This window comes from Lissotriton vulgaris, chromosome 6, assembly GCF_964263255.1.
Source record: "Lissotriton vulgaris chromosome 6, aLisVul1.2, whole genome shotgun sequence".
NCBI lineage: Eukaryota > Metazoa > Chordata > Amphibia > Caudata > Salamandridae > Lissotriton > Lissotriton vulgaris.
The window spans coordinates 802,866,602-802,890,866 of record NC_141694.1 but is presented as its reverse complement, the minus strand read 5'-3'; the positions used below and the strand labels follow the sequence as shown (position 1 = coordinate 802,890,866).

The following is a 24,265-nucleotide window of genomic DNA, read 5'->3' as shown; positions in this document are numbered from 1 at the left end:
TCTCTTCTTTGATCATTTTTATACTCTCAAGTGAAAGATGTGTGTGGAAGGCAACTCGTCTGCAGTTCAGAATTCATTTTTTGTAACTTTCATAAAGTGTATTTGTCCCACCTCAATGATTCTGTTTTTTTCCCTGGTTTAAAGAATACCTGTCCTGCATCTTAACATTTCACAATACTATACATCAGAAATTATGCCTTCTGTGCTTGTATCTTAACCCTACATTCGCACTGACAAGATCTGTGATTATTTTTCAGCTAGTTCATTGAAGAATCATTTGCACGGTTGTGCAGACAGTTCAAGACTTACATTTTTAAAGATTTTTCTTTTCTTCTGTGGAACCAGGAGTAAGACTATGTTTTCACTCCGACCTCTAGTCCCGGTGACATATTATCAGTGCTTTCTTCAGTTAGAAGTCTGTATGTGAACTTGCCTCCCAGTGCGGCATTGTTAGGTTGTGGTTGATCTAATGAGGTACAGGCAGTGGTGTGTTAATCTGCACAAATGTTATCAAATTCTGCAGGTAAAAATATTGCACATTTCTTAACATTTCCAATGTTTTAAAACAAAATAGCAGCATGAATCCACAAAAAAAGGGAAAGATTTGCAAATTGGCATATGCCTGCGTTTTTGGTGAAATGGTTTTAAATTTTATTTAGGCAAGTAACTGCTAAAAACCCATGAAAATAATTTTTCTGTAGAATTTCACAGAAGGTGAGCACGAATGATGGAAAATAATTCTTAACTTCTCAATTTTCTGAAGTGCATATATATGATTTTCTTCCAGTTCCACTAGAAGAAATTCAAGATATCACACCCATAAAGCAGAGGGACTATACCTTCTTCCTAGCCACTAGCTAAGAATACCATTGCCATTATTTTCTTTATGGGAAATGTTTATAAAATGAGCCACTCCTTGAAATAGAGTATGTTTGCTGCTCACAGATGTGACGGCTGATGCAGCGCTTTCATTAAGGTCTGACTTATTAATTGTACAAATAATTTATCTGGAAACCTTTGGTTGAGGGTCAAACTAGTTAAACTTTACATATCTGTGTAGAGGATACATACCAAATCTTTTTCACTGCAAGTTAGAATATTCATATGACCACCAGCTGAATTTATTATGCCATTGTGGGTGGAAGGTTCGGAGCTGAACCTTATGCTCAGAGGCCGAGGAGTGATTGGGTGCCGGCCAGGGCAAGAGACGAGGCACTGCCCCAAACACATGCCACGTACGGCTGAAGGTGGTAAGGTGATTTGGGCACATGCAGGGTTTGTACTGAGCGTAGGTTTTCCCACGAGGCCACACTCTGGCATACAGGGCCATATGTACAACCATCAGGGTTTGTGACTTGCAAATTGCAATTTTTAGCCACTCTCAAGCCTCGCGTCACAACCTGATGTACAGCGATGTCTGAGACACTGGTTGGGATTCCTAAATGGGTCGCAAGGGACTTTTCTCGTTAATATTCACAAGGCAGGTCGCAATTTGCTACCCATTGAGAATAGCTGGCACTAATAGTGATGGTTGCCTTCTGCGGTCAGCAGATCACCATGTCTGTGACTGCTTTTTAAATAAAGCAGTATTTTTTTTTTAAATGCAGCACGTTTGCCTTAAAAGAAAATAGGATGCTTTTCAAAAATGAAAAGTTTTCTTTTCATTTTTTCACAGTGGGCAGTGGTTCGTGGGACCATTGCCTGCTCTGAAAAAATGTTGGCGCACCCAATCCCAAAAGAGAAACCTTGCAGTTTGCGAATGGCTTACCACCAATTTGAAATTGGTTGCAAACTGCGAATGTTTTGTGACCGCCTTTACGGTTGCAAAATATTCCAACATACCAGTGCGACTCGCTATTGGGAATGGACGCCCTTGGCACTTCCCTTCCTAATAGTGACTCGCAAACCCTATTTTGCGAGTCCGTAATAGGTTACTGACTCGCAAAAAAGGCTTGGGATTTTGAAAATGCATTTTACAGAGTGCAAACATCGTAATGGGACATTTGTGACTAGTAAAATGCGTCGTACATCTGGCCCATAGTCATAAAATTACATAGGATTAAAAATTTACGGTTGGCAAAACAAAACACTCTGTGTTCTAATAAGGCCTAAAAAGGATTCACAGTGCATATCTCTTTCAACATGGTTTTAGGAGGAGCCAAACAACACTAAAATCATTGCCTACTATTGGAATCTGTGACATTTCACCTAACAAAACACCCCTCTGCAGATTTTAATGAAGAATGAAAACAACCCTTAAATGCCTATCATCACTTGCTTTTCACAATGGATATGCCACACCTGCCTCTTTTTTATTTTGCAATAATCAGATGAGACCTATATCCTTGATCCCTGGCTTGCCACCATAACTAGCTCAGTTCTGTTGTATGGAGCATAAGTGGTTTCACAATGCAAAAAGTCCAATAGAAGCACTCTTTTTTTTTTTCCTTCCAGTGAAAGCACACTCATTCTTCCCAATCAAACACTGAAATCAAAGGAACCAGCATGTGGGTAGAACCTAAACCCTTCTGAATAGTACTTCCGAAAGATCTTTTTCAGTTGATCACATACATTTCTTTGGCACCTGCTCTTTCAAGCCATATCTAAAAATGGATTGTGAGAGGCCATGATTTTATAGACCCATTTTCTTATAACGTGCACTGGTGAAATCCTACGAGAAAAAGTATTAGATTGGATGGCAAATGAAAATATGGCTTTACATAAGAAATGTGAAGCATTTGGTCAGTGCCTGACTATAACTGAAACTTCAGAAGCAGTTCATAATTAATCGTTAGCTTGTCTTTTTCACCCTCTACAACCACAGCATTCAACATTGGTTCAACACAACCTTTCTGGATACATTGAGGGACCAGGCATTCCCAAACATTTGTTGCCAGGCATTGTTAGCCTCTACTCTAACAGTGTGTGAGAAAGCTCTGTGAGAAATGATCTATCTGAGCTAGATTGGCTATCGGAGGTACTTCAGCATGTTTGTTGGATGTGTTTCGTTTCGTTTTAATTATGGTCTGTTGAGCTCTGTTAAAGAGTGACTTGGTATTTTACTTTTGTATTGTCTGACTTGTTGTCCAAGTTTTAATATTTTTGTTTACGTAGTATGACCCTTATGCTTTATAAAGCTTTCTGTGAGTTGATTCATGCTTTTAGCCAAAAAGTAACATTTAATTAATTCATAAAGTTTAAAAACTGTTGAGTACAATCATAATGTTTGGTCTTTTGGGCTGTATTATGGCAGTTACATTTCATGAACTCATAATGCGCACTCAGTTCATCGCCCAGTGTCTTTAACAGACAGAACTCCTGTTACAGATGAAGAACAGTATTCTAGAGCTACTGTGCCATTGGTTTAAAGAATGTACTTCTAATGCGTTTGATTTGCACACATGCTGCCACAAGAAATTGCACTATGCAGCAATGCAAGGGCCACTGTCTGGAAATCTGCTCTTGGTTGTTGAAAAGGATTACTCCTGACTAGTTTAGTAGACTTATATGCCTACACTAGCAGGGATTTTCCTTTTTCTTTGAGCCACGAAAACTTTGAGTGATGGAAACTCTGACATGTACACACTGTTTCCAAAAATAAAATGGGTTTATAGCTCCGGCTGAGTGCAAGACTCCGATTGTTAATAAAAAAGCAGTGGGCTCACTTTGTAATGGTGAAAGCATTTATAAATTGTGTGTTTCTTTAAAGGTACTAAAGTTAGATGGAAGGAAGCTAATAAAAATAGTAAAATGGAATCGATGTGAAGATTCAATTCGCATAGCAAATTTTAATCTGCAAAACAAATGCTTTTCAAAGTCTTCGGCAAGAAGCAAATTTAAATCTGGCTTTGCTCTGATTTGGGGTGCACAAGTGATATTCGTGCAAGAGGGGTTTCCTTATGTGTTTGGAGAAGTAGAGGGACTACTAAATCTTTAATGTGTGGGTGGGTCCTTTTACATGGCTTACTACATCTAGTGGCTTCCACTTATCCTTTCTACCTCCTTTTGAAAATGATGGTTACGTCTGCTGAGAATATCAATCCTAGAAAGGATGCATCACATCTCCAATTCTGATACTGATCTTTGGTTGTCTATATCCCATTGAAACCACTGGATTGAATTGACACAATTGAAGGTCCACTTAAATGGAGGGTACCTTGCTACTGTTGCAAAGCTTTGAGATACCACACCACAAGTTAGGTTGTCCCCAAAATTGATAGTTTGATAAAGAATATTGTGGATGTTTTCTCCTTTGTTCTCTCCATTAGAGAGACAGATTTTGCACCACCTTCCTCCTCAAATCATCTTTCCTCACAATGGGAAACCTTGGAAGCCACTTTGGTTCTTTGCAAGGTAACCCTGAATACCTATTGTTCAACTGGACAGGTTATATCGCGAAACCAACTTCAGATAATGGATTTAGGAAATTACTGTTGATCGTGCGGCGAGTGGGTTATCTTCAAGGAGACAAAGAAGGTCCTACTTGCCAGCTAACTGTGATAGGCAACCATTAAGCCACATTACTCCTGCACCACTTCCAACTTGAGTGTCAAATTTAAGTACCAAAGCTCATATGTGTCTCCTTTGTTGCAGCAGCCCCCTAGACACTCTTATAAAGCACATGTGAGAATTTGTTACGAAAAAACAATTGGTGCACACTTATCCCTAGAAAAAATTTAATATCTTTTATTCATCAGCCTCTCATCCTTTTAGGCAGGCCCTTCGTCAGCTTTTAAGAACATGATAAAAAATAATGGCTGTGTGTAAACTGTTATGTTTTTTAAAGAATGGCGCTACCTACCTAAAAATGCAGAAATGATTACTCTGTAGAAGACAGATTTCCTTCTCTCCAAGTATCTGTAAATGAGTTCTGTTCCTATCTATTTGTATAGATGTCATCTGTCTGACATTGGGCTTATAAAACACATGACTATTTGTGTGCCCTCTCTAATGTGGTTATAAAATGTCAATTTGACCGGTCTGTATACCAGTTCCTGAATCTTGCCAATTTTCTTTTTTTTTTTTCTCTTCTTCTGATCAGTGTTCTTTTACAGAGATTTTGAGCTCAACACAACCTCTGAGCTGAACTATGCTCCCTGGGAAGGCCCTTTATTCTGTCAATGAGATCTTTGGCTTTCAGCCCTTTCAAATTTTGAGCTGTAGAATATTGTCGTGAGACAAGATATAACTGAGATTTCATGCATTTCTAGATATATTTGGTTTTATTTTGGTTGCATGAATCTAGCAGTATAAACTCTTCATAGGTTTCTTTAGTCAGTCCGTAAACATCATCCTATTTGCCAGTTTGGGTAATTCTCCATTGAGGTTAGTTTCCAAAGCATCATAGTTATGGGTAATATTCTGCATCATAGGAGGGAATGGCAGGGGGTTTCGTTGGCGGTTATTGATGCACATTTCACTAGAAGTAAGGATGGTATTACAGTTTCCAAAAAAATTGTTCCTAGTGGGGGAAGATCAAATGGTTGCTCATGTGAATGTTTGCACATGACCGGATCACTTCTCGTGTAGGTGCTCTCAGCAATGCTTTAACTGGAGAAAGCCCAAGAACCAACAGCTCTGGAATCAGAAAAATGGCATTTGCACAATTCATAAATTCTAATGGAGAAGCACAGTGCAGAGCTCAGAAAATCATAAGAATGTTACTAGACCTGCAGGTCTAGTAACTTGCGTAATCTACTCGACCTAACTGTAATGTACTTGACCACTGAACTGGTCTCAAATTGTTTGATCCTAGACAAATGTTTTGTCTTTTGGAGCCGCCTTTTTCTTCATTGTCACCTAAGAGAGCATCTTCAAATATGCAAGTTCACTGTTTCTGCTGTACAAAGAAAAGTCTTCACTTAGTAAACGTTTACTCTGTGTATAATAAAAATCGAGCCCACATATAAGGTACACATGATCCCTGGCTTGCCTCTTGGGTTACTAATATCATTGTCATCTGGGCAGAAATATTTCCCAGTTCATGTATAAAACTCACGTTTCATAAATATTTTAATAAAGCATGACGTGGTAGTACACTGTTATTTACAGATAGCACATTTTGCATTGAAATGGCCACAAAATGTTCCCACAAACATGCAGTTTTACTGATAAAACTATATAGTGCATAAACAATGTTTGGAAATTGGGTTTCAGCAAAAGTATTTAAAATGTGCATATCACCAAGTAAAGTGTTCTGATTTGTTTTGATCCTATAAAAATCATTTTCTTTTACCCGCATAATTACAAAAATGTGTTTTCATAACTAGTGAAATATATTTGAAATGTTTGAACAGTTCGCTTATTAGGTATTTCAGTTTGTGTTAGAAAAAAGCCAGAAATCTTACAGCCTTTCATTTCACAGGCTTTGAACAGCGAAATTGTCACACAGTTCACTTTACAAAATCCTCCTAACTTCAGTCACAGAAAGAAAAGTAAATGTAGGAAGACAAAATGACTTTTGACTTCTGTTTCTGAATGCTGAGCAAATGTGACAAGATAACTAAATTTAAAGGTATCTTTATTGTTTATCCACTTTGTGAGCAAGCAGAACACCAGTTGGGCGAGTAGACCCTAAAAGTAGCTCATCTTGATTAAATCTGGCTCCTCATAGCGAGTGGGTGAATAGATTTTCTCGAGCCTTTCAGCGGCTTTTCTTGCGCTGCTAACCTGAAGCTGAACATAAACCCATACTTCACAACTTCCCAGACCTTCTTTTTAGGTCGCAGCCTACCAGACCCCACAGCTGTCTGGTTTGCTAAATACATCCTTGGGGCTTTCAGAAAGTTGACCTAGAAAGGCCTTCTGCCCGTTGATCACCATTGGCTTTGTGGTTTGTATCTCACATTTTCTGGCTTTCTATTTGCTATCTTTGTTTGCTTTAGGCTCTCCAGGTTCCGTTTGTCCCTCCAGTTGCCTAAAGCATATTTACTGTATTCTTTCACTAACTCCCTTTCTGTAAACTGACCTTTATTTCTTTTTCTTATCTTGTCATGTGTGCTGTGCTTTCAAACACTGAGGTCAAATATCAGGTGCTGTCTTCTGATGGCACTTGTTTTCTTTTCTTTCTCTGACTTCAAAGTGAGAGAGAGAGGTTTTTTTCTAGCACAAAACAACATTTAAATGAACTGTGTATTTCATAATATATCCAAATTAGTAACACAAATGAAACACCTTTTTTGTTATTTCTGAAGTGTGTTGGAAGCAAATACTTTAATATGATTAAAAGAAATCATTGCACTATGTGATGCAATTTCCACACATTTCTGTTTGTGCGCTGTATAGTTTTATTTGTTAAACTGTATGTCTGTGCAAATGTAATGGTCATTTCAATTGGAAATGTTTTGTCTGTAATGGCAGTGCACTACCATACCATGCATAATCTGTGTTACACCACTCCACTCTAACCTGCACCACGCCACACCACTCCACGGCACTCCGCACCACTCCACTCCACTGTATGTCACGTCATGCTATGCCTCTACTCTATACCACTCTACTCTATGCCAGTGCACTCCACTCCAGACTAGGCCACACCAATCTACTCTTCACAGCTCCACTCTAAGCCACTATAATCTACGCCACCACACTCTATTCTAGTATACCCTATGCCAGTGCACTGTACTCTTCAACACGAAATTCTATGCCCGTGCACTTCGCCAATTCACTGTATGCCACTCTAATCTTCACTGCACTCTACTCTGCGCCACTCTACTGTGCTCCACTCCGTGCCTTAAGTGGATTAGATTAGACCTCTTTTCATAATTGCTTAGATTGTGTTCCTTGTTGACTATGATGAACTGACTTTGATTGACTGTTTGATACATTGAGATACACAGGAGGCTCACAAGTGTTCTCCATGCTAACTACCAAAGGACGAAGTGCCTGAATTCTTTTTAATTGGTGAGTGTTTATGGACTTGGAAGATTTAAATCACTGTACTAATTCCTAGACGTTTGCTAACAGTTGGGCATTAAATCAACTCGGAAGAAGGTGTGTTGGTTCAAATTTGGAGTGGTACATCTTGTGTCCTTATGGATAGTTTGCCCATTGTAAGAAGGACCGGGTCTACAAAACAATTATTTGTAGTTTTATATAGAGAAAACTCGACCTCAAGGTATCGTAGCTCTTTACATGAGCACCAGTTGCATTATAGACGGACGCATTCATTTTTAAGTGAGGGGAGATTAAGTGATTTGCCGAGAATCACAAGATGTTTGAGGCTCCCGCCAGACTGGAACCTGGTTCCTCAGTTTCAGAGTTGGCTCCTCTAGCCGTTAATCCACACCCTCACTCCACATTCAGTATATGGGTGTAACACTTTCTCTTCCAGGGCATTCTCATTTGGTTGAGTTCCAAATGGCAAGTGAAATGTTTACTTTCCCTACAGGATGATACTCCTGTTTGGCAGTACATAACCAAAATATAAAATTCTGCCATAGTGAGATCATCCAGCTGTTAACATGTTAGCATGGCTAAGGTACACATTGAAAGGTACGAGGACACCCCATCTTTTTTAAACTTAATGAGCTTCTTGAAGGCTAAGGATTTGAGCTACAATTGTGTATGGTGTCCACAAAAAAAGCAATTAACGAGTGAATTCTGTAGTCCTATTCATACAATCAAGAACAGTGGAATTGTAGTATTTTACTTTACTCTTACGAATATATAAAACCTGCCAGTAAGGACAAAATTCTTGATTTGTGAGTGCAAACAACAGAAATGTGGCCCTTTTAGGGGTTTAGTGTCTCTACAAAGAGTAAATACCCACAATATACATGTGTGAGTGTGCGTAAGCTGTTTATGCATAGGTGTCACTCCTGGGAAACAAGCATAACTATTCTTACACATAGTTCACATGCCAGGGCTGGAAATGGGAATCCGCATGGGGGAAGAGGTCCGTCCTCGAAGAAAAACCTGTCCTCTGCGTAGAAAAATTAAATGATGTGTTATATTGCATATTCTTCCATCATTTACTTATTGTCAAATCTGGTTGATTACATTTTTTTTGCAAACCTGAGTGCTACTGAAAATTTAGGACTATCATAGAGTTTCAGGAATATTCCTCAGATTCATTGTGAGTAAATGTCCGATATCTACTCCAGCCTTTGAAGACCCTAGAGGAGGAGCTATCCTACTGAGCTTTGTGATTCAAGCCCTAAATCGGTTTCTCCAGTTTTGCATCTTAAAGCTTTTAGGTTCTATAAACAAATTTTGTGTAAAAATAGCAGATTTGCATACCACTTTGCAATTTCAGGTATCACCAGCGAGTACTGTACATAGACATTGATATCCATCATGGGGATGGTGTCGAAGAAGCCTTTTATACAACAGATCGCGTTATGACTGTATCATTCCACAAGTACGGTGAATACTTTCCAGGAACTGGAGACTTGCGGGTGAGATTGCATTCCCTGATTATCTTGGAATTTGTTTGTTTTTTCCTGTTTGTATTGAGTGGTGTGTAACCAAATGTTTCTTGTGCATACAAACCCATTAAGAAATTGAAAGTGCTTCTACTTTTTATTGAAGAGTTGACTGAAACCTTGTACAGACATTTTAGTTTGCAGGTGTGAAGACCGTCTACAGTTTCCCCTCTGCTTTCCTAAAAGCTAATCCGATACATTGAACCAAGTTTTCAGCTATGCTTACTGTGAAATTTAACTTACAAATTTGTTTTCTTGATTGTTGCAATGAACACCAAATGATTACCTTAATAAAACATTACTCACTAATGATTTTTTTCAAATATTTTTTTATTTATTTCTCACACAACAAAACTACATTACATATGATGCTTGTTGACAGGGATAGATATTACAACACAGTTGCACAAATACACAGTTTAGGATTGTACAGTAACATTGTAAATGCAAATCGGAACTTGTTGGCCCCTCTTTTTCATGGAGTCCTCCACAGCAGCATATCATTTGGCGCAGAATTCCATCTTATCGTCTCAGTGGTTCCTGTTAGTGTACATCTGCTTTGTCGTTTTCCAAGTATACAGCACAGCTGTAGTCTGTTTCCTGTAGTCAAGCAGGTTTATGGGTATGTCTTGCCCCTTGGCATTGAGGAATTTACACAGGATGCCAAAAATCATATAGGCCCGATTTGGGGGATGGAGTTGGGCATAACATCCACTCAATTCACTGTTTTATACATTTTCTAAGCAATTGCATAATTTTTGTCAGTGGACATCTGCCCCGGGGGTTGGCAACATGCCTCTTTGCCAATTACCAGGCTATAGCCATGTAGCTGCAGTCTGACTTGGGGACATTATAGACCTAACCCAAAAGCACCATGAGAGGTTCTGGGACTGCCCAAAGCACTGCCACCCATGGACCGCTCCATGCCAGGTGTATAAGGTAAGCATCTGAGCAAGCACAGTGACTACGGTCTGCTTCAGTCGTTTTAAACTAGCCAGGGTGTAGTACACTCTATGAAGAAATTTAAAATGTATAGCGCGATGTCGACCATTTATGGAACCCGGTCTCATCTGTGCACAACAGAACTGCCACTTTTCGTATGATAAGTGTCTTTTGATTCTCCTATCCATTTCTACCACCCAACCTGGTTTCTTGTTCAGCGATATTCTTTGTTTGTGATACTAGTTGCTTAGGACTAGTGGCAACAATAAGGTATTGTAGTTGTAAGAGCTCTATGGGTTCTAGCGGGAAGGCCTCAAATGTGTTTCTACTTGTCACTGTCAGTCTATTCTAGTACATTTTCCAGCGGGGTACGAGTGGTAGGAGGAACAAATGCACACACTGAAATGAGTGTGCCGCTACTGAATATTTTTTCCATGTGGTGATGCCTTTGTTTCTAAGCTGCTCAACTGATTTAGGTTCTATGGTGCGAGGAAATGCGAGGGCAATATAATTGGGGCACTCAAGTATATTTGGCTAGGAATTCCCAAGTGTTTATTGTGCAAGGAACTGGGTTGATGCCCTTGGGGTTTCTAGATGTTGTGTGGGTAAGGATTGTCTGTAGGGGTGTTGGGTCCGCTATGTCCACCGCCCCACCATATGTTGCATAACAGGGATTGAATGACGCCAATTATATGTGAAATGAGCTTGTGTATAGTTATTATATAGTATAGGGCATGGAGTTCATGCCTCATCCGTAGAAAATACATTTTGCCACGTTCTGCTATTAAATTGAATGGTGCAGTGCATGTACAGGAAGAAAATCTAATTTGCGCAGATTTTGATCCTGCTCTGCGGCAACTGTTTTTATTCCACCAGCTGAGATCACATTGTCCTTTACTTACTTGTATTGTCTTGTTGTTCTGGTGAAAAACATTTATATTGATGATCAGTGATAGAATTACCGTCCATTTTGGTCATTTTAATAATTACCATTCTTACAGTCCCCATTAAAACAAATGAGATGGTGCTCTATAAGGAGAACATTATCTATATTTCTAGGTATGTGATGGGAAAGTTACCTCAGGCTTGTACACCACTGGAGATATCTCAGGGCATTACTCCAAAGTTTTTAGGTCAGCTGTGCCAGCATATGTAAAGGACTATATGTTTTTGTGCTTCTGGTCTAAAAATAATGTGAGCCAAATTGCCTGACCAGAACCATGCTGCACTTTAGAATTTGTAACAAGAGAATATTGATCATCATCTGAGAGGTGACCATTGAATCTCGAGGGACAGTGATGATAATATCCAGATTTGCATGGAACATGCCTTTTTAGCTAGCAATCTAATTTGAAAGCCATTTCTGTTTTTTCTTTCTTGCCTAGTAGACGTCTTTGTAGTAAGTTGTGCTCAAATACTTGCACTGATATGTTGCACAAACTATCTATTGTAAAATATGTACTTGTTGTGTATTTCATAGTGGTTTTGAGTTTCTTTTTGGTGTATTTGACAGAGGTAGTGAGTTTCTTTGATGTGAATTGTAATTTTCTTTTTCTGATGCTTCTTTTTATATTTTATCTTTACAGGACATTGGTGCTGGAAAGGGCAAATATTATGCAGTGAATTTTCCAATGAGGGATGGCATTGATGATGAGTCTTATGGGCAGATTTTCAAGCCAGTGAGTAATGTATCTCCACCAAAATATTTTCGGACTTGCTTTTTATAAATATTAACACGTGATCATTTTTCATTCAAGATTATTTCCAAAGTGATGGAGATGTACCAGCCCAGTGCTGTGGTTTTGCAGTGTGGAGCAGACTCGCTGTCTGGGGACCGTCTAGGATGTTTTAATCTTACTGTTAAAGGTAATGTCACAGAAATAAAATGTGCCATATTTCAGCAGTGTAAAAAATGACTGATTTTAATAGCTTCATACATTTTTATTAGACATTTTTTATTAAATAGCTTCTTACCGCAGTGAAATATATTTATCCTCAACATATGTAGGATTATTGCTATGAAGTACAAGATTGTATCTGGAACATTTACTCTCATTTGCTGTGTTTCTCATTTTGCTGCACAACTGCAGCGTTTATGGACAACAAATTGCAGAAAGTTGCTGTTAATGTCACTGTTGGGAACCCTGCTATTCAATGAATAGATGTGCTGCTTAACATTGTGCATCTGGACTCCTTTCCACAATTATGCTAACTTTCATCGATACAAAGTGGTCATCCAATGTGTTAATTTGAAATGTAGTTTAAGGAAAAAGAGTTGGGATTAAAGGGTGAGGTATTTACTGCATCCGGTTCCAGTCAATATCTCCTATTACACGTTATCCTTTGCAAATTTAGGAATTTCATCTAGATTCAGAGTTAGTCACCAAATTCCAGAATTCAATCCATTAAATTTTAGCAGAGTTGACCTTCTGAAGTTTGCCAACGAAAATTGCTGGGAGTGAGGTCATTGACTTCCGACCTATTGCAAACTTCTTTTTGCACAGGGATTAAAACTTACTCAAGCGTAGTGGAATTGCTTTGTTGAAAAATGTGTACCTTTTTAGTATAATATATCAACATTGGATGATCACTTTCTCCCCATGCTGCAAAATAGCCTAACTAACTCGACCAGAAGACCACCCAGATAATGTCACCAATAGCATTGTTACCTTTTCAACATTTCTGGGGAATTTCCCTCATGTGCTGGCCTTAAAAGGAGAATTTGATTGTCGTTTAGTGATTTTTTTTTTTTTTTTTTTTTTTTTTTACAGTTTCCAAGTTTGTCTATAGTTGAGTAGGAGAAGTCTTACAATATTCCCATCTGTTGCCTCATACCTTTCAGCAAACTACTTTGATACCTTCCCCTCTTTATCAGGTCTGGTTACTGACATATTTAGCAGTTTAAAAGACCGTATGCCATCAGCTCTTTAACACCTTCAGCGTGGCGCGAATTTTCACGCTGTGCTGAAGGTTCTAAAAGACGGGCGTGGTCATGACGGAACGGTTCCGTCATAAGCACAGCCCAACCGGCGCTCATGACGGAACCGCTCCGTCATGAGCGTCGAAGGGGTTAAGAAAAAAGGACAGTTACAAATACGGAGAAAATGGACTTTGGGTTAGCCCCCTTTAACCTTTGGCTTCATGTGTTTTTTTTTTCAAAGTTTGGATGAACCTTCGACATTACCTTCGACGTTTGATGTATAGTGGCATTGTTCCATTTATACTCCATGAAATTGGGAACCAGGACATGTTCTTTGATGAATCCACTTTGCTGACTACTCAATGTTTTAAGTCCTAATTTATAACTTAGTTGTTCATTGAGTGTGTGCTTTTTGGATGTCGTGGCCTATCATAGTGACACAGTGGTATTCACTAATTGCTCTTGCCCATTAATTTCTGTTAATTAGCTGTCTTAATAACATGTTTTTGTTCATAATTAACGATGCGTGCATATAGGCTATCTTAGTTGCGCAACAAAAATATTAACCCCATGTCAAAAGTATCTACTGTGCAGTATTTTGCTGTGTATGCCTTTTACATGTTAACTTACAACGAAAGATTCATCTTCCGACATCTTTTATAAAAACCTTAAAAATTTGAGGGTGCACCTTAACTTATGAATGCAACCCTGTTGGCGCTGGTAATTTGGCGAATAGATGTGACTGCAGGGATTCCAACGAGGGGCCGCTGCAGAAAGTGGAATCGCTACAAAAAGAGGTGGACCTTTTAAGGAAAATGTTGGAAGCTCTAAATTGTAGGACCAAGCCTCCTATACCAGCCGCCATCCCATTGCCCCAGCCTCTCCCTTCTACATGCCTTCCCCATTGGAATAGTTCAATAAGTGGTGTTCTTCCAGAGGGTGGGGGGGGGGTCATTTCTGGGTTGCAAATCCAAGAAACGCCATCCCTCCCACTGCCCCAGTCCCTAGTTTGAAAAAAGTTCATGCCGACCCACTGAAAGCTTCTGGGGTTCGACACATTCCTTCTTCTAATATCTTAAGGCACCAGGGTCAACCCCTTACGGATACGCTCATGAACTCTCAGGCAACAGTCTACATGGTGAAAGTCACAAAATACTTGTGTAGACAGGGATATGAAAGCAGTGAGTCCCTTCGCAACAAGGCAATACATTGGTTGCAACATGTAAGGGGTTGCAGGTCCATAATTCGTGAGGATATTCTCAGAGCAAGGAGGATTGCCTCGCGAAATTCTGAGCTAGACTGCATTGAGCTATTGTTAACCGATGCGGCTCTTGCTGAGAATTTGTTGGCCTTGGAGTTTCGCACTTCCTCTCCTGAGCATTCTGCCATTCAGATTAGACACACTCCACTTTGGGTATTATCAGGGGTGGCAGACCAAGATAAAGCAGGGAGAAGGGGAGGGAGATCTGGCCTGAATTGGGTAGACTGACTAAAACCAGGGTCCATTGAAAATAACACCATCGTTTCAATTGCAGCAAGGCGTAGAGAGTCTAATGCCCCAGCCAACTCCCTAGCTGCAGGAATTTTAAAGGGACAGGGATTGGTTGCAGAAGACGCACAGGCAACGTTTGGTGCCATAGATAGTGTAGCAGTGGCGACCACGACTAACAACGCTGACTCAATAATTCTTAATATTCTTTCGTGGAATATAGCGGGGCTAGAGAAGAAATTACTGCTCCCCGAATGGAATAGATTTGTTGAAAAGTTCGAGATATGTTTATTCCAGGAAACATGGACCCTAACTCCTCCATATAAATCTGGCTATACTTCTTACTGTATCCCTGCAACTAGTTCAGGTAAAGGGCGCCCTTCTGGGGGATTGCAAATCTGGAAAAGTATTTCCCTCAATTTGCTCGATCGCTACACACACTTGCCTGACACGGGACATTCTGCACTTGACAGTCGGAGGTACACCCAATGGTACAGCCTTAGAATTATTTAACATATATGCAAGAGGCTCGCCAGGCGCTCAGACATCATCGACCATAACCTCTTTGGAAAGTATGTTATCTTCCATATCGCCACACTCTAACATTGTAGTAGCTGGGGACTTCAATGTTACATTTGAACCTCTGAGTACGGGTGATCTCCTGGGAACTGCCGAAGAAGATGCAAAATGGGCTATCCTGCCCCTTAGTTTAGATCCTATTAAGAAGTGGTCCCAGAGAGCTATTCAAATTAATGTCCTCACTTTGGAATATGGTCTAAGAGCTGTGAATGGGAGAACACGCTCTGATTTAAGCGGAGCAAACCCCTTAAATAGGATAAGCTCCCCCGTCCAGAATAGACTATATTCTTATTGATGTTCGACTCTGGGGGGATCTGGAAGATATGGCAGTCATGCCCTCCATAGACAGTGAGCACAACCCTCTCTGTCTACAAGTAAATAATATTTGGCGATCCTCTGGGTCTAAGGCACGTAATCGTCCCCTAATGACAACCAGAGAGGTAATTCCCTTCAACTGTAATTGTCCCCTAATGACAACCAGAGAGGTAATTCCCTTCAACTGTAATCGACGCCTTAAATGGCACACAGTCTCCCAACAAGAAGACAAACTGCAAAGCATCAGGGATGTTGTTGAATCTAAGAACAGGGAATTAATGGCGCTCTATAGTGATATGGGGAAGCAATTTAATCTTCATTATTTTTACCAAGATTCAATTAATAAGCGAAGTTCTTTTTTTATTGTAGAAGGGAAATTGGCTCCAAAGCATGATCAAGCAAGACCTACTACTCCATGGTACTCTCTGAGCTGTAGGGAAAACAGGGCGACACTATCTCTTGCCATCAGGATGAACGATCCACCAGCAATTAAAACAGCAAGGAAAGATTACTCCAAGGTTTTGGTGGAAGCAAAACGCAATTGGGACGAGGCCCATTGGCAGGAACATAAGCAGGCCTCGATCCAGAGGGACGCAACACTATTCTGGGATTTAATTAACAGAAGGAACAGAAAAGTATCCGACCCAATTCCTAATCATATTACAGGCCAGCAATGGCAAGAACACTTCTCCAATCTTTATTCGGGAGAAGAATGTTCTGCATCCCCAAGCGTTGAGACCTCCCCAATTATCACAGTTGCCCCCGAGTTATCGGACAGGTTTGAGCTCCAAGAGGTGGAGCAAGCAATAAATAGCATTGCTCGAGGAAAGGCAGCGGGTCCCGACGGTCTTCCCGGGGACCTGCTCCTGCACGATCCCAAGCCTTGGGCTCAATTTATTTTATTCATAATGAATCTGATAGCAAGGGGATTTCCTGTTCTGGACTCCTGGAAAGGTGCGGAGGTCATCCCAATATTTAAGAAAGGAAATGGGAGGACCCTGCCAACTACAGACCGATCAGTTTGATCGACGTGATCCAGAAGGTGGTTGGCAGGGTGCTCCTTACGAGGATCCCATTATCAAGCTGGGTTCAGGCAGAAGGTGGGAACAATGGACCAGGTGTTCAGATTCTTCATGATCTACTGGAAAATAGTGACCATAGAGAAAGGCAGTCTGTACCTGGTCTTCATAGATCTGAAGACTGCATTCGACCTGGTGCCCCGGGATAAGCTCTGGCAGGTACTACAACAACTGGGCATTTTCCCCCAGATTCTTGACTTTCTAAAAGGTCTGCATAATGACAACTATGCAAAAATTAGGTGGGGATCTCAAGGGCAGTTGACGGAGAGGATCGTGGTGAACAAGGGGGTACGTCAGGGATGCGTGTTGGCCCCCACCCTGTTTTCATTATTCATCAATGGGGTGGTGGACCACCTCAACGAGGAACCAACTGACGCTCCCACTCTGGCGGGGGAGAAGACACCAACCCTCCTGTTCGCTGACGATACCCTCCTGATTACCAAATCACCGGGTGGCCTCCAAAAGCTTTTAAACCGATTTAGCTCCTTTTGTAATTTGTAATTCTCGGGGTTGATAATCAATACATGTAAAACCAAATTAATGACTATCAACCCTTCAAAACGGTTTAGAAATGGCATTGCTCTAAACAGTGCCCCATTGGATGTGGTTGAGTCTTTTGATTATTTGGGAATTCGGGTTTCTAAAAATATGACATTGGAAAGTCGCCAATTTTCAGTTGTCTCGGAGCCATGAATCAATGGATGATGTGGAGCCATCTTAAATGGAAGCTTCCAATACTGAAATACTCATGTGTGGCAATTGGATAAATTATGACCGCCTCACCGCCTGGCTCAATGATCTGGGGAACACCGCCTAAAATATCTAAGGAAGTAAGAAACCTCGGAATGACCATGGACATCAATGAATGCCCAAGTGGACAAACTAGCAAGATTACAACAGATTCAGAACTCTGCTGCCAGACTACTCTTACATATAAAACCACATGACCACATCTCCCATGCCTTGAAAGCCCTGCATTGGTTACTGGTTGCCAAAAGATCCACGTTCAAGCTGCTTTCTATCACACACAGAGCGATATGTGAAACAGGACCGCTTGTAATCAGGAATAAAATCACCAAACACATTCAACAAGGGAGCCTCTGCTCTAGAGTGGCACCTCGCCTCAAAATCCCAACGTACAAGAAAAACACCATGGGTGGCTCATCCTTCTCTGTTCAATTAGCCAAACCATGGAACTCTATACCCCCCAACATAAGATCCACGGACAGCCACCTTATCTTCAGAAAACTACTCGGGATTTGGCTCTTCCCCACATAACCACCATATGCAAACAGAAATATGCAGCATATTCTTCTGTATATAAGCATTTATTTGGACTATAGATATGTACCTCTATTTAGGTATTGCTTTGTATGAACGTGTATAATAATTGTTTTAAAAAAAATATAGATATTGGTTAGTTCTGCTTAACAAATGTACATATTACTAATATTTTCATTATTCTATGTTTTTAACATGTATCTAAGCAACTGTATAAATAAGTAAATCTTTTATCATACCTATTTATCTACAATTGCTTCACTATTGAATTACAAACAGTAAACAAATACATTAACTTAAAGTATAACAACATTTTGTTGACCACCTCCTTCTTGAAATTCAAGACATTACTCAAAGCCCTCTTCCTAGAACGCGCTCTGCCGTAACGAAAATCCCGCTTCTGTCTGCGGGTAGGACCGCCATCTCCCCCTCCCGAAACCCCCCAGCCGGAAGTGACACTCTCGAACTCTGTTCCTCGTTGCTCTCAAGTTGATGATCTGCAGACTTTTATTTCTCTTATTGTTTTGTTGTTCTTGTTGGCCGCACAAAATGTTCCTGTTCATAACTGTACATGCTGTGAGGCACTCTGATACCCTCGGGCCCAACTAGCGCTATACAAAAGTTCAATAAATAAAATAAATAAATAACCACACTAACATTCAACTCGGAACACTCACACTAGCTGAGCAGCCAGGACCCAAGGTAACAGGGAAGATGTTTGAATGCATTATTAATCTATAACACACTTGAAAGCTGGAGTTTGTTAAATTCATCTTTAATCTACATATCTACATATACTACCCTCCTTATGTATGTATGTGTGTGTGTATATATATATATATATATATATATATATATATATATATATATATATATATATATATATATATATACCTTTCATGTGCTTATGTATCTCTATATTTATTACTTTTCTTCTAATTCAGCATATCCAATGCACTGCCCTTTTTCTGACCCTATATAGCTATCAATATATCCACTACCCTCATTTCATTACAAACCCCATACCACTACTATGATCCCCCAAATAACCCTTTCTAACCTCTTCCCTCCTCTACCCCTCCTTGCATCATTTCATACCTCTTTTACTATTCAGATCTCCCAAACATCCTTTCTAAACCCTTCCCTCTGACTCTTCCCCCTCCACCTCCTCTGTACTCATCCCAAACCCCCTCCTACTGCTAGGAACTAAAAAAAAAAACGATTCTTGACCCTTCCCTCTTGTATCCCTCCTTCCCTCTTCTATCCCTCCTTCCCTCTTCTATCCCTCCTTCCCTCTTCTATCCCTCCACTATTCCTTTTCAATCCAAAAAATAGAATAACATGTCCACCACTTAAATTAGTTTCATATTTCCCTATAATAACTCTCCTCCAACTCCCCTTTACTCACCCCAAACCCTTATCCTACGGTTATCACGTAAAATAAACAACAACTGAAAAGATTTTAGAACCTTTCCGCTTCCTTCTCAATCCAAGTAACTGACTAACATATCCACCACTCAAATTACTTTCATATTTCACTATACAAATTCACCACAAATCCTTTATGGGTGCCGGAGTGGCGTGCTTCTCGCCAAAAAAGCATTTTGACGGCTCGTCGGGGGTAGTAAGTGCTATAAAAAATACAATTACAATACAATAGTAATCAATAGTTTTAACAATTTACAGCATATAGTCTAATACAACCTTGCATCCTTAAGCAAAAGGTGTGTTATTAATAGTATTTGTGCTTCTTCATTGCATTAGGATGAATTGTAAACAATAAGTCTTGTGAATGCTTTAATACTATAAATATTGAACAAAAGTGTAATTATGTTAATTACTGAGGGCATCAAATATTCAACCTAAAAATTAGTCTACATAAAGGAGAGCACACACATTGTAAATAAGTAACTACATAATGAAACATTTCTTTCCATACAGCACACAGGATGGGAGGAAATGTTTTCATTAAATCACTCTATTTTTGTACTTTTAAATTGTTGGAAATCTGCAAGTATGTTGTCTGGTGCTGGAAAGGTGCAGTCTTCAGATACAGTGCTTTCAATGGCTTGATTTGTAAAAAACTTTACTGGTAATGTTCTTTCAGCTGCTGATTATCGTAAACAGTATGCTTGAGAAAGGGCGCTTATTTCGTTGGCATAAGCTTACCGTTAATGAAGCTGCAAAAACAGACATCTGCAAATATATTAAACCTGCTTTTGACTACACCTTGTCGCCTTAAGGTGATGCTTTCTTATTTAATTCCAAGAATAATTTTGAAAATGTTCATGGCATTGCTTTTTCTCACTTTTAGATGCCAAAGTAATATAGTCACAGTATTACTTGAAGTAGATTATAATTCTTCTTATCTTCTCTGCAGCAAAAAAGTTGCTTTCTACATTTATTTACTTTACTGCTTTTCTCTAACAATTAAGGAAGAGCTCTGTAGAAAGCACTGTCTAGGCTTCTTCAATTGAAAACACACTCATCCAAGAACTGTGGTAAGGATTCCATCTCTCAAGCATTCAATATCGTCATATGTTTATAACATTCTCCAAAATAGTGAAATAATTTGCTTTGACAAAAAGGCCCGTTTTCCTTGTAGCACCAAAGATCCTACAAGGTGTATGTACCATGCACTTTATAAATGAACAAAACCTAAACAAATGATGCATAGTGTAAAAGAGTCAAACACTTGAAGCTATGGCCCACTGTAATAAAACCATTCTGGCGTGTGGAGTATGGTGTGGCCACTGACGAAGATGGCTGCCTCCCTTTGAGACCTGCGGCGAAGAAGGCCTTTAGAAGGCCCCCTTTCGTGCCCTACAGCACACTCCACCTGATCAACGCTACCCCAACGGGAGAAGGACATGAGGCACACGAATGCTGTGACAGAGGGTGGTGGGAACCGCCTTTGAACTCATGGACCATGCTTGGAGCCTATGCGCTAGCGTCTCCCGGGGCTGCAGCGACTGGCTGCATTGCTTGTCCTATCCACACTGCTACCAAGCCTCATGACGAAGGATCCCTTGCCCCATTACATACCTAGGTAGCGACTTTGAAGACCCTGTGCCGGATGATCCTGTTGACCACAGATTAGTCTGAGGCAACAGAGTCTGGTGGCGGAACGTAGGCTTTTTCACACACATGCTGCCTCCCCGACCTGGTCTTTTTCTATACAACCATGTCCGAGGCTGTAGCATGGAGCTGCAATGCTCTCCTATCTCTGCCGCCAAGCCTGGCACTTGCGGAGTTATTCCTTTCTCCCCTTTGTGGAGCAGTGCCATGGACTCCACTGCCATCCCCAACAACTTCGGAACTATACCCTGACTCGCCCCATCAGTGCGTAGCTGCACTTGCGATTTTAGGGTTCTGTGGAAGGGTGCAGCCCTCTCTCCATGAGCATCGCTTACTGGGACAGTAACAGGACATGGGTAGAGAAAGCCAGGGCATAAGGGCCACATTGAGGGGACACTCCTTTGCCCTGCTAGACATTAGCTCTTGATTCCTGTGCCATATAGCATGCCTGTCGGTTCATTGCCTCATAAGGTGATTCGCCCATCTCCCAGCTTCACCAGGGTCCCACATTGATCTCCTGCACTCAAGACAAAGGGACCTTGGATCTTATTGCTATTGCTCGCTCTTCCCTCCATCACAGACCTCAACCCTGGCAAACTTCCCCCAACTGCAACTGGAGGACGTCTTTGCCCCCTGCACACACTGCTAAGCCGGTGCCACCTGCATCCAGGGCCGGCTCTAGGCTCATGGTGGCCCTGTGCAGGGAGCGTAGGTGGGGGCCCCGGAAGAGGGGGTCCGGACGGGGCAGAGCTCAGGAAGGTGTTTTACTAATAATACGTCAAGAAAAGTCGTTAGAGGATTGACCAGTACCTGTGCGGCTGCTCCTACCCTTCCGAATTCGTCTCAGAACGATACAATTTAGGAGGAGGAGGACATTGTGACACACGACATGAGGGACTGGGCGCACAGACAGCTGCAGTGCCAGGGCCATGACAGGTGCACCGGACCCCCACAACCCCCCAGAGAAATAATCGGTGGCTCTTTGCCCGGAAACAGTAATATCGATGCCATATCGAATATGGTGTCTTACACTTGGCGGAAGGAAAAATAAAGTAGGGAAACTCGAGTTCTCACACTACTGAACGCGCACTCTTAAGTGCATCAGCAGTGCACTGTGAATTGGAGCGTTTCACAGGCCTGTCACAGATAAGAAATGCTATCAAAACGAAATCTTACAAAACAATATACTACTGGCAGGCAGCAACTCGTACCCGGACAACGTTGGGACGGGCTGCTATTAAATATAGTTTGATGTGATTGCTAGACTGCAGTGACCTTAGTGGTACTTCTGTTTCTTCAAGCTGGTAATGTCTGGACAAGAATGATGTCTTTTTTTTGTCTAAAACCTTTTAATAAAAACACATTTTTATTTTCCTCCAAAAGAGAAACTCCGAATGTGCCCTGCTTTTCATATGAGACACTAACTTAGTGCATGCATTTAGGTTTTGAGCTCACAGTTCTTCCAAACCCACGGGTACCGTGCTGGAAGTGTAATCTGCAGAGTTCAAAGTGAGTATGTTTCAAAGGGGAATGTGTGTGGGTTTGAAATTCATTCTAGTATGACCTAACTTTTTCTGGGGAAAATGGAAGTCATAACTCCTTAGCCACAAAGGATATGCCTCACTCTGAACTTCTGATAAATTGGACAAATGCACTCGTGAATTGGTAAAATTTCTGTTACAGTGATTGCTTCCACCACACATAAGACTAAAACTTCAAAATGGAAGTAGCGAAGAAAACGCCACTTAGGAAAAAATGTTCCTTTAAAGAAAATTGTTAAATTAATGTATTTACTTATTGTCATGGCCTCTAGAATTATGCATTTCTGCTGCTGTGGCGTTTTCCGCTAAATTACATATTTTCTGCACTTGCTACATAATCCAGCATCTTGTCCATAATGCACAGATTTGCAAAAAGATAGTGAACAAGCATTTGCAATGCAATAGGCCTCGCATTTATGCGAGTTTGAGCTAGTGGCATTGTAAATGACAATGACTTCTATTTATGTTTTGCTTTTCAAAACATAAATAAAAGGCACTGTAATTTACAATGCCAATAGCTCAAACGCACGTAAATACGCAGACCTATTCCATTGCAAATGCTTGTTTTCACAGTTCTGTCAGTTAAATCAACAAATAGTGCTCAGTCTGAGCAGGGTCCTTTTCATCAGAGGCTGTACCGGGAGAAGCGGCGCGCGCAGAGGGCGGAAGGGCGCCATCAAACTAGGCCCACGGCCACGCAGCACGCTCTTGCTGCCAACGAACTGTTTGGAATAATTAGCATATTTAGCCCGTTTTTATGAATACCCGTACCACGGTCCTGCTGTGCTGTCGACCGACTAAGACCCTTTCGGTTGCCTTTTCACCCGATGTGACGTCTAACTGCAGTTTGGCCTTTTTAATGTCTATCTTAATACAGAACCATTAGTTGGGGTGACACAAGGAACAGTCTTACTCTCTTCTCAAAAGCAATTCAGGCACCTCACACATACACACGCGTGTCGTGAACATGCATATTGAGATGGAGTTTCCCAGCGTATGCCTGGCAGTTTACATGCTGCTCTATGGTGCTGGCACATAACTCACTAATCTCACCATTATATGGCAGGAACCCTCATTTTTGTGACCAACAGGTAACTGAAGGACCTATTGCAACAACAGCAGCAACACGGTGGTCAAAAACATTCAAATCTATCACCTGCGTGTTATACACTGTGCTGGGGAGCAGGCACATAATCCCTCCATGCTAGCTTATGGTGAAACCTGCTATTCATCTGCATACACCCCTCCAGCAACTGTTTTTTCGCAATTTTACCTCTGGACTGGCTGGGTACATCTGAATTTCTTAGGCAGTTGCCTGAACCCTGTTTTGATATATTACCATGTAGTCTGTTGGCGACCAACCACGTAAGACAGAACAAAGTGACCTTTACATTTGTCAATTTGCTGCCAGTCGTAGAGGGAAAGGGCAAAAAAGCTAAATGTATAAGTCGATTTTGTGGCTTGGATCTTAATGGCGCTGCCCCGGGTGAAAGAGAGGGTGGAGCATAGCCATAAAGGGGAAGAGGTAAGCTGGAGACCTGTGTTCTAAGCCTGGATCACCTCCGGAACATTTGAAAATGAACGGAGGAGCACTGTAATCATCTCTGCTGGTGTGC

General features: G+C 40.9%; 1 protein-coding gene across 1 annotated transcript in view; it reads left to right on the top strand.

Annotated features, from left to right (window-relative positions):
* LOC147708024 (histone deacetylase 2) overlaps positions 1-24,265 on the top strand; it is a 166,837-nt gene that overhangs the window by 91,572 nt on the left and 51,000 nt on the right. The window contains exons 6-8 of the mRNA XM_086926833.1: positions 9,257-9,398; positions 11,954-12,046; positions 12,125-12,233. Coding sequence (XP_086782959.1) covers positions 9,257-9,398; positions 11,954-12,046; positions 12,125-12,233 — 344 coding nt within the window. The remainder of the gene's footprint in view (positions 1-9,256; positions 9,399-11,953; positions 12,047-12,124; positions 12,234-24,265) is intronic.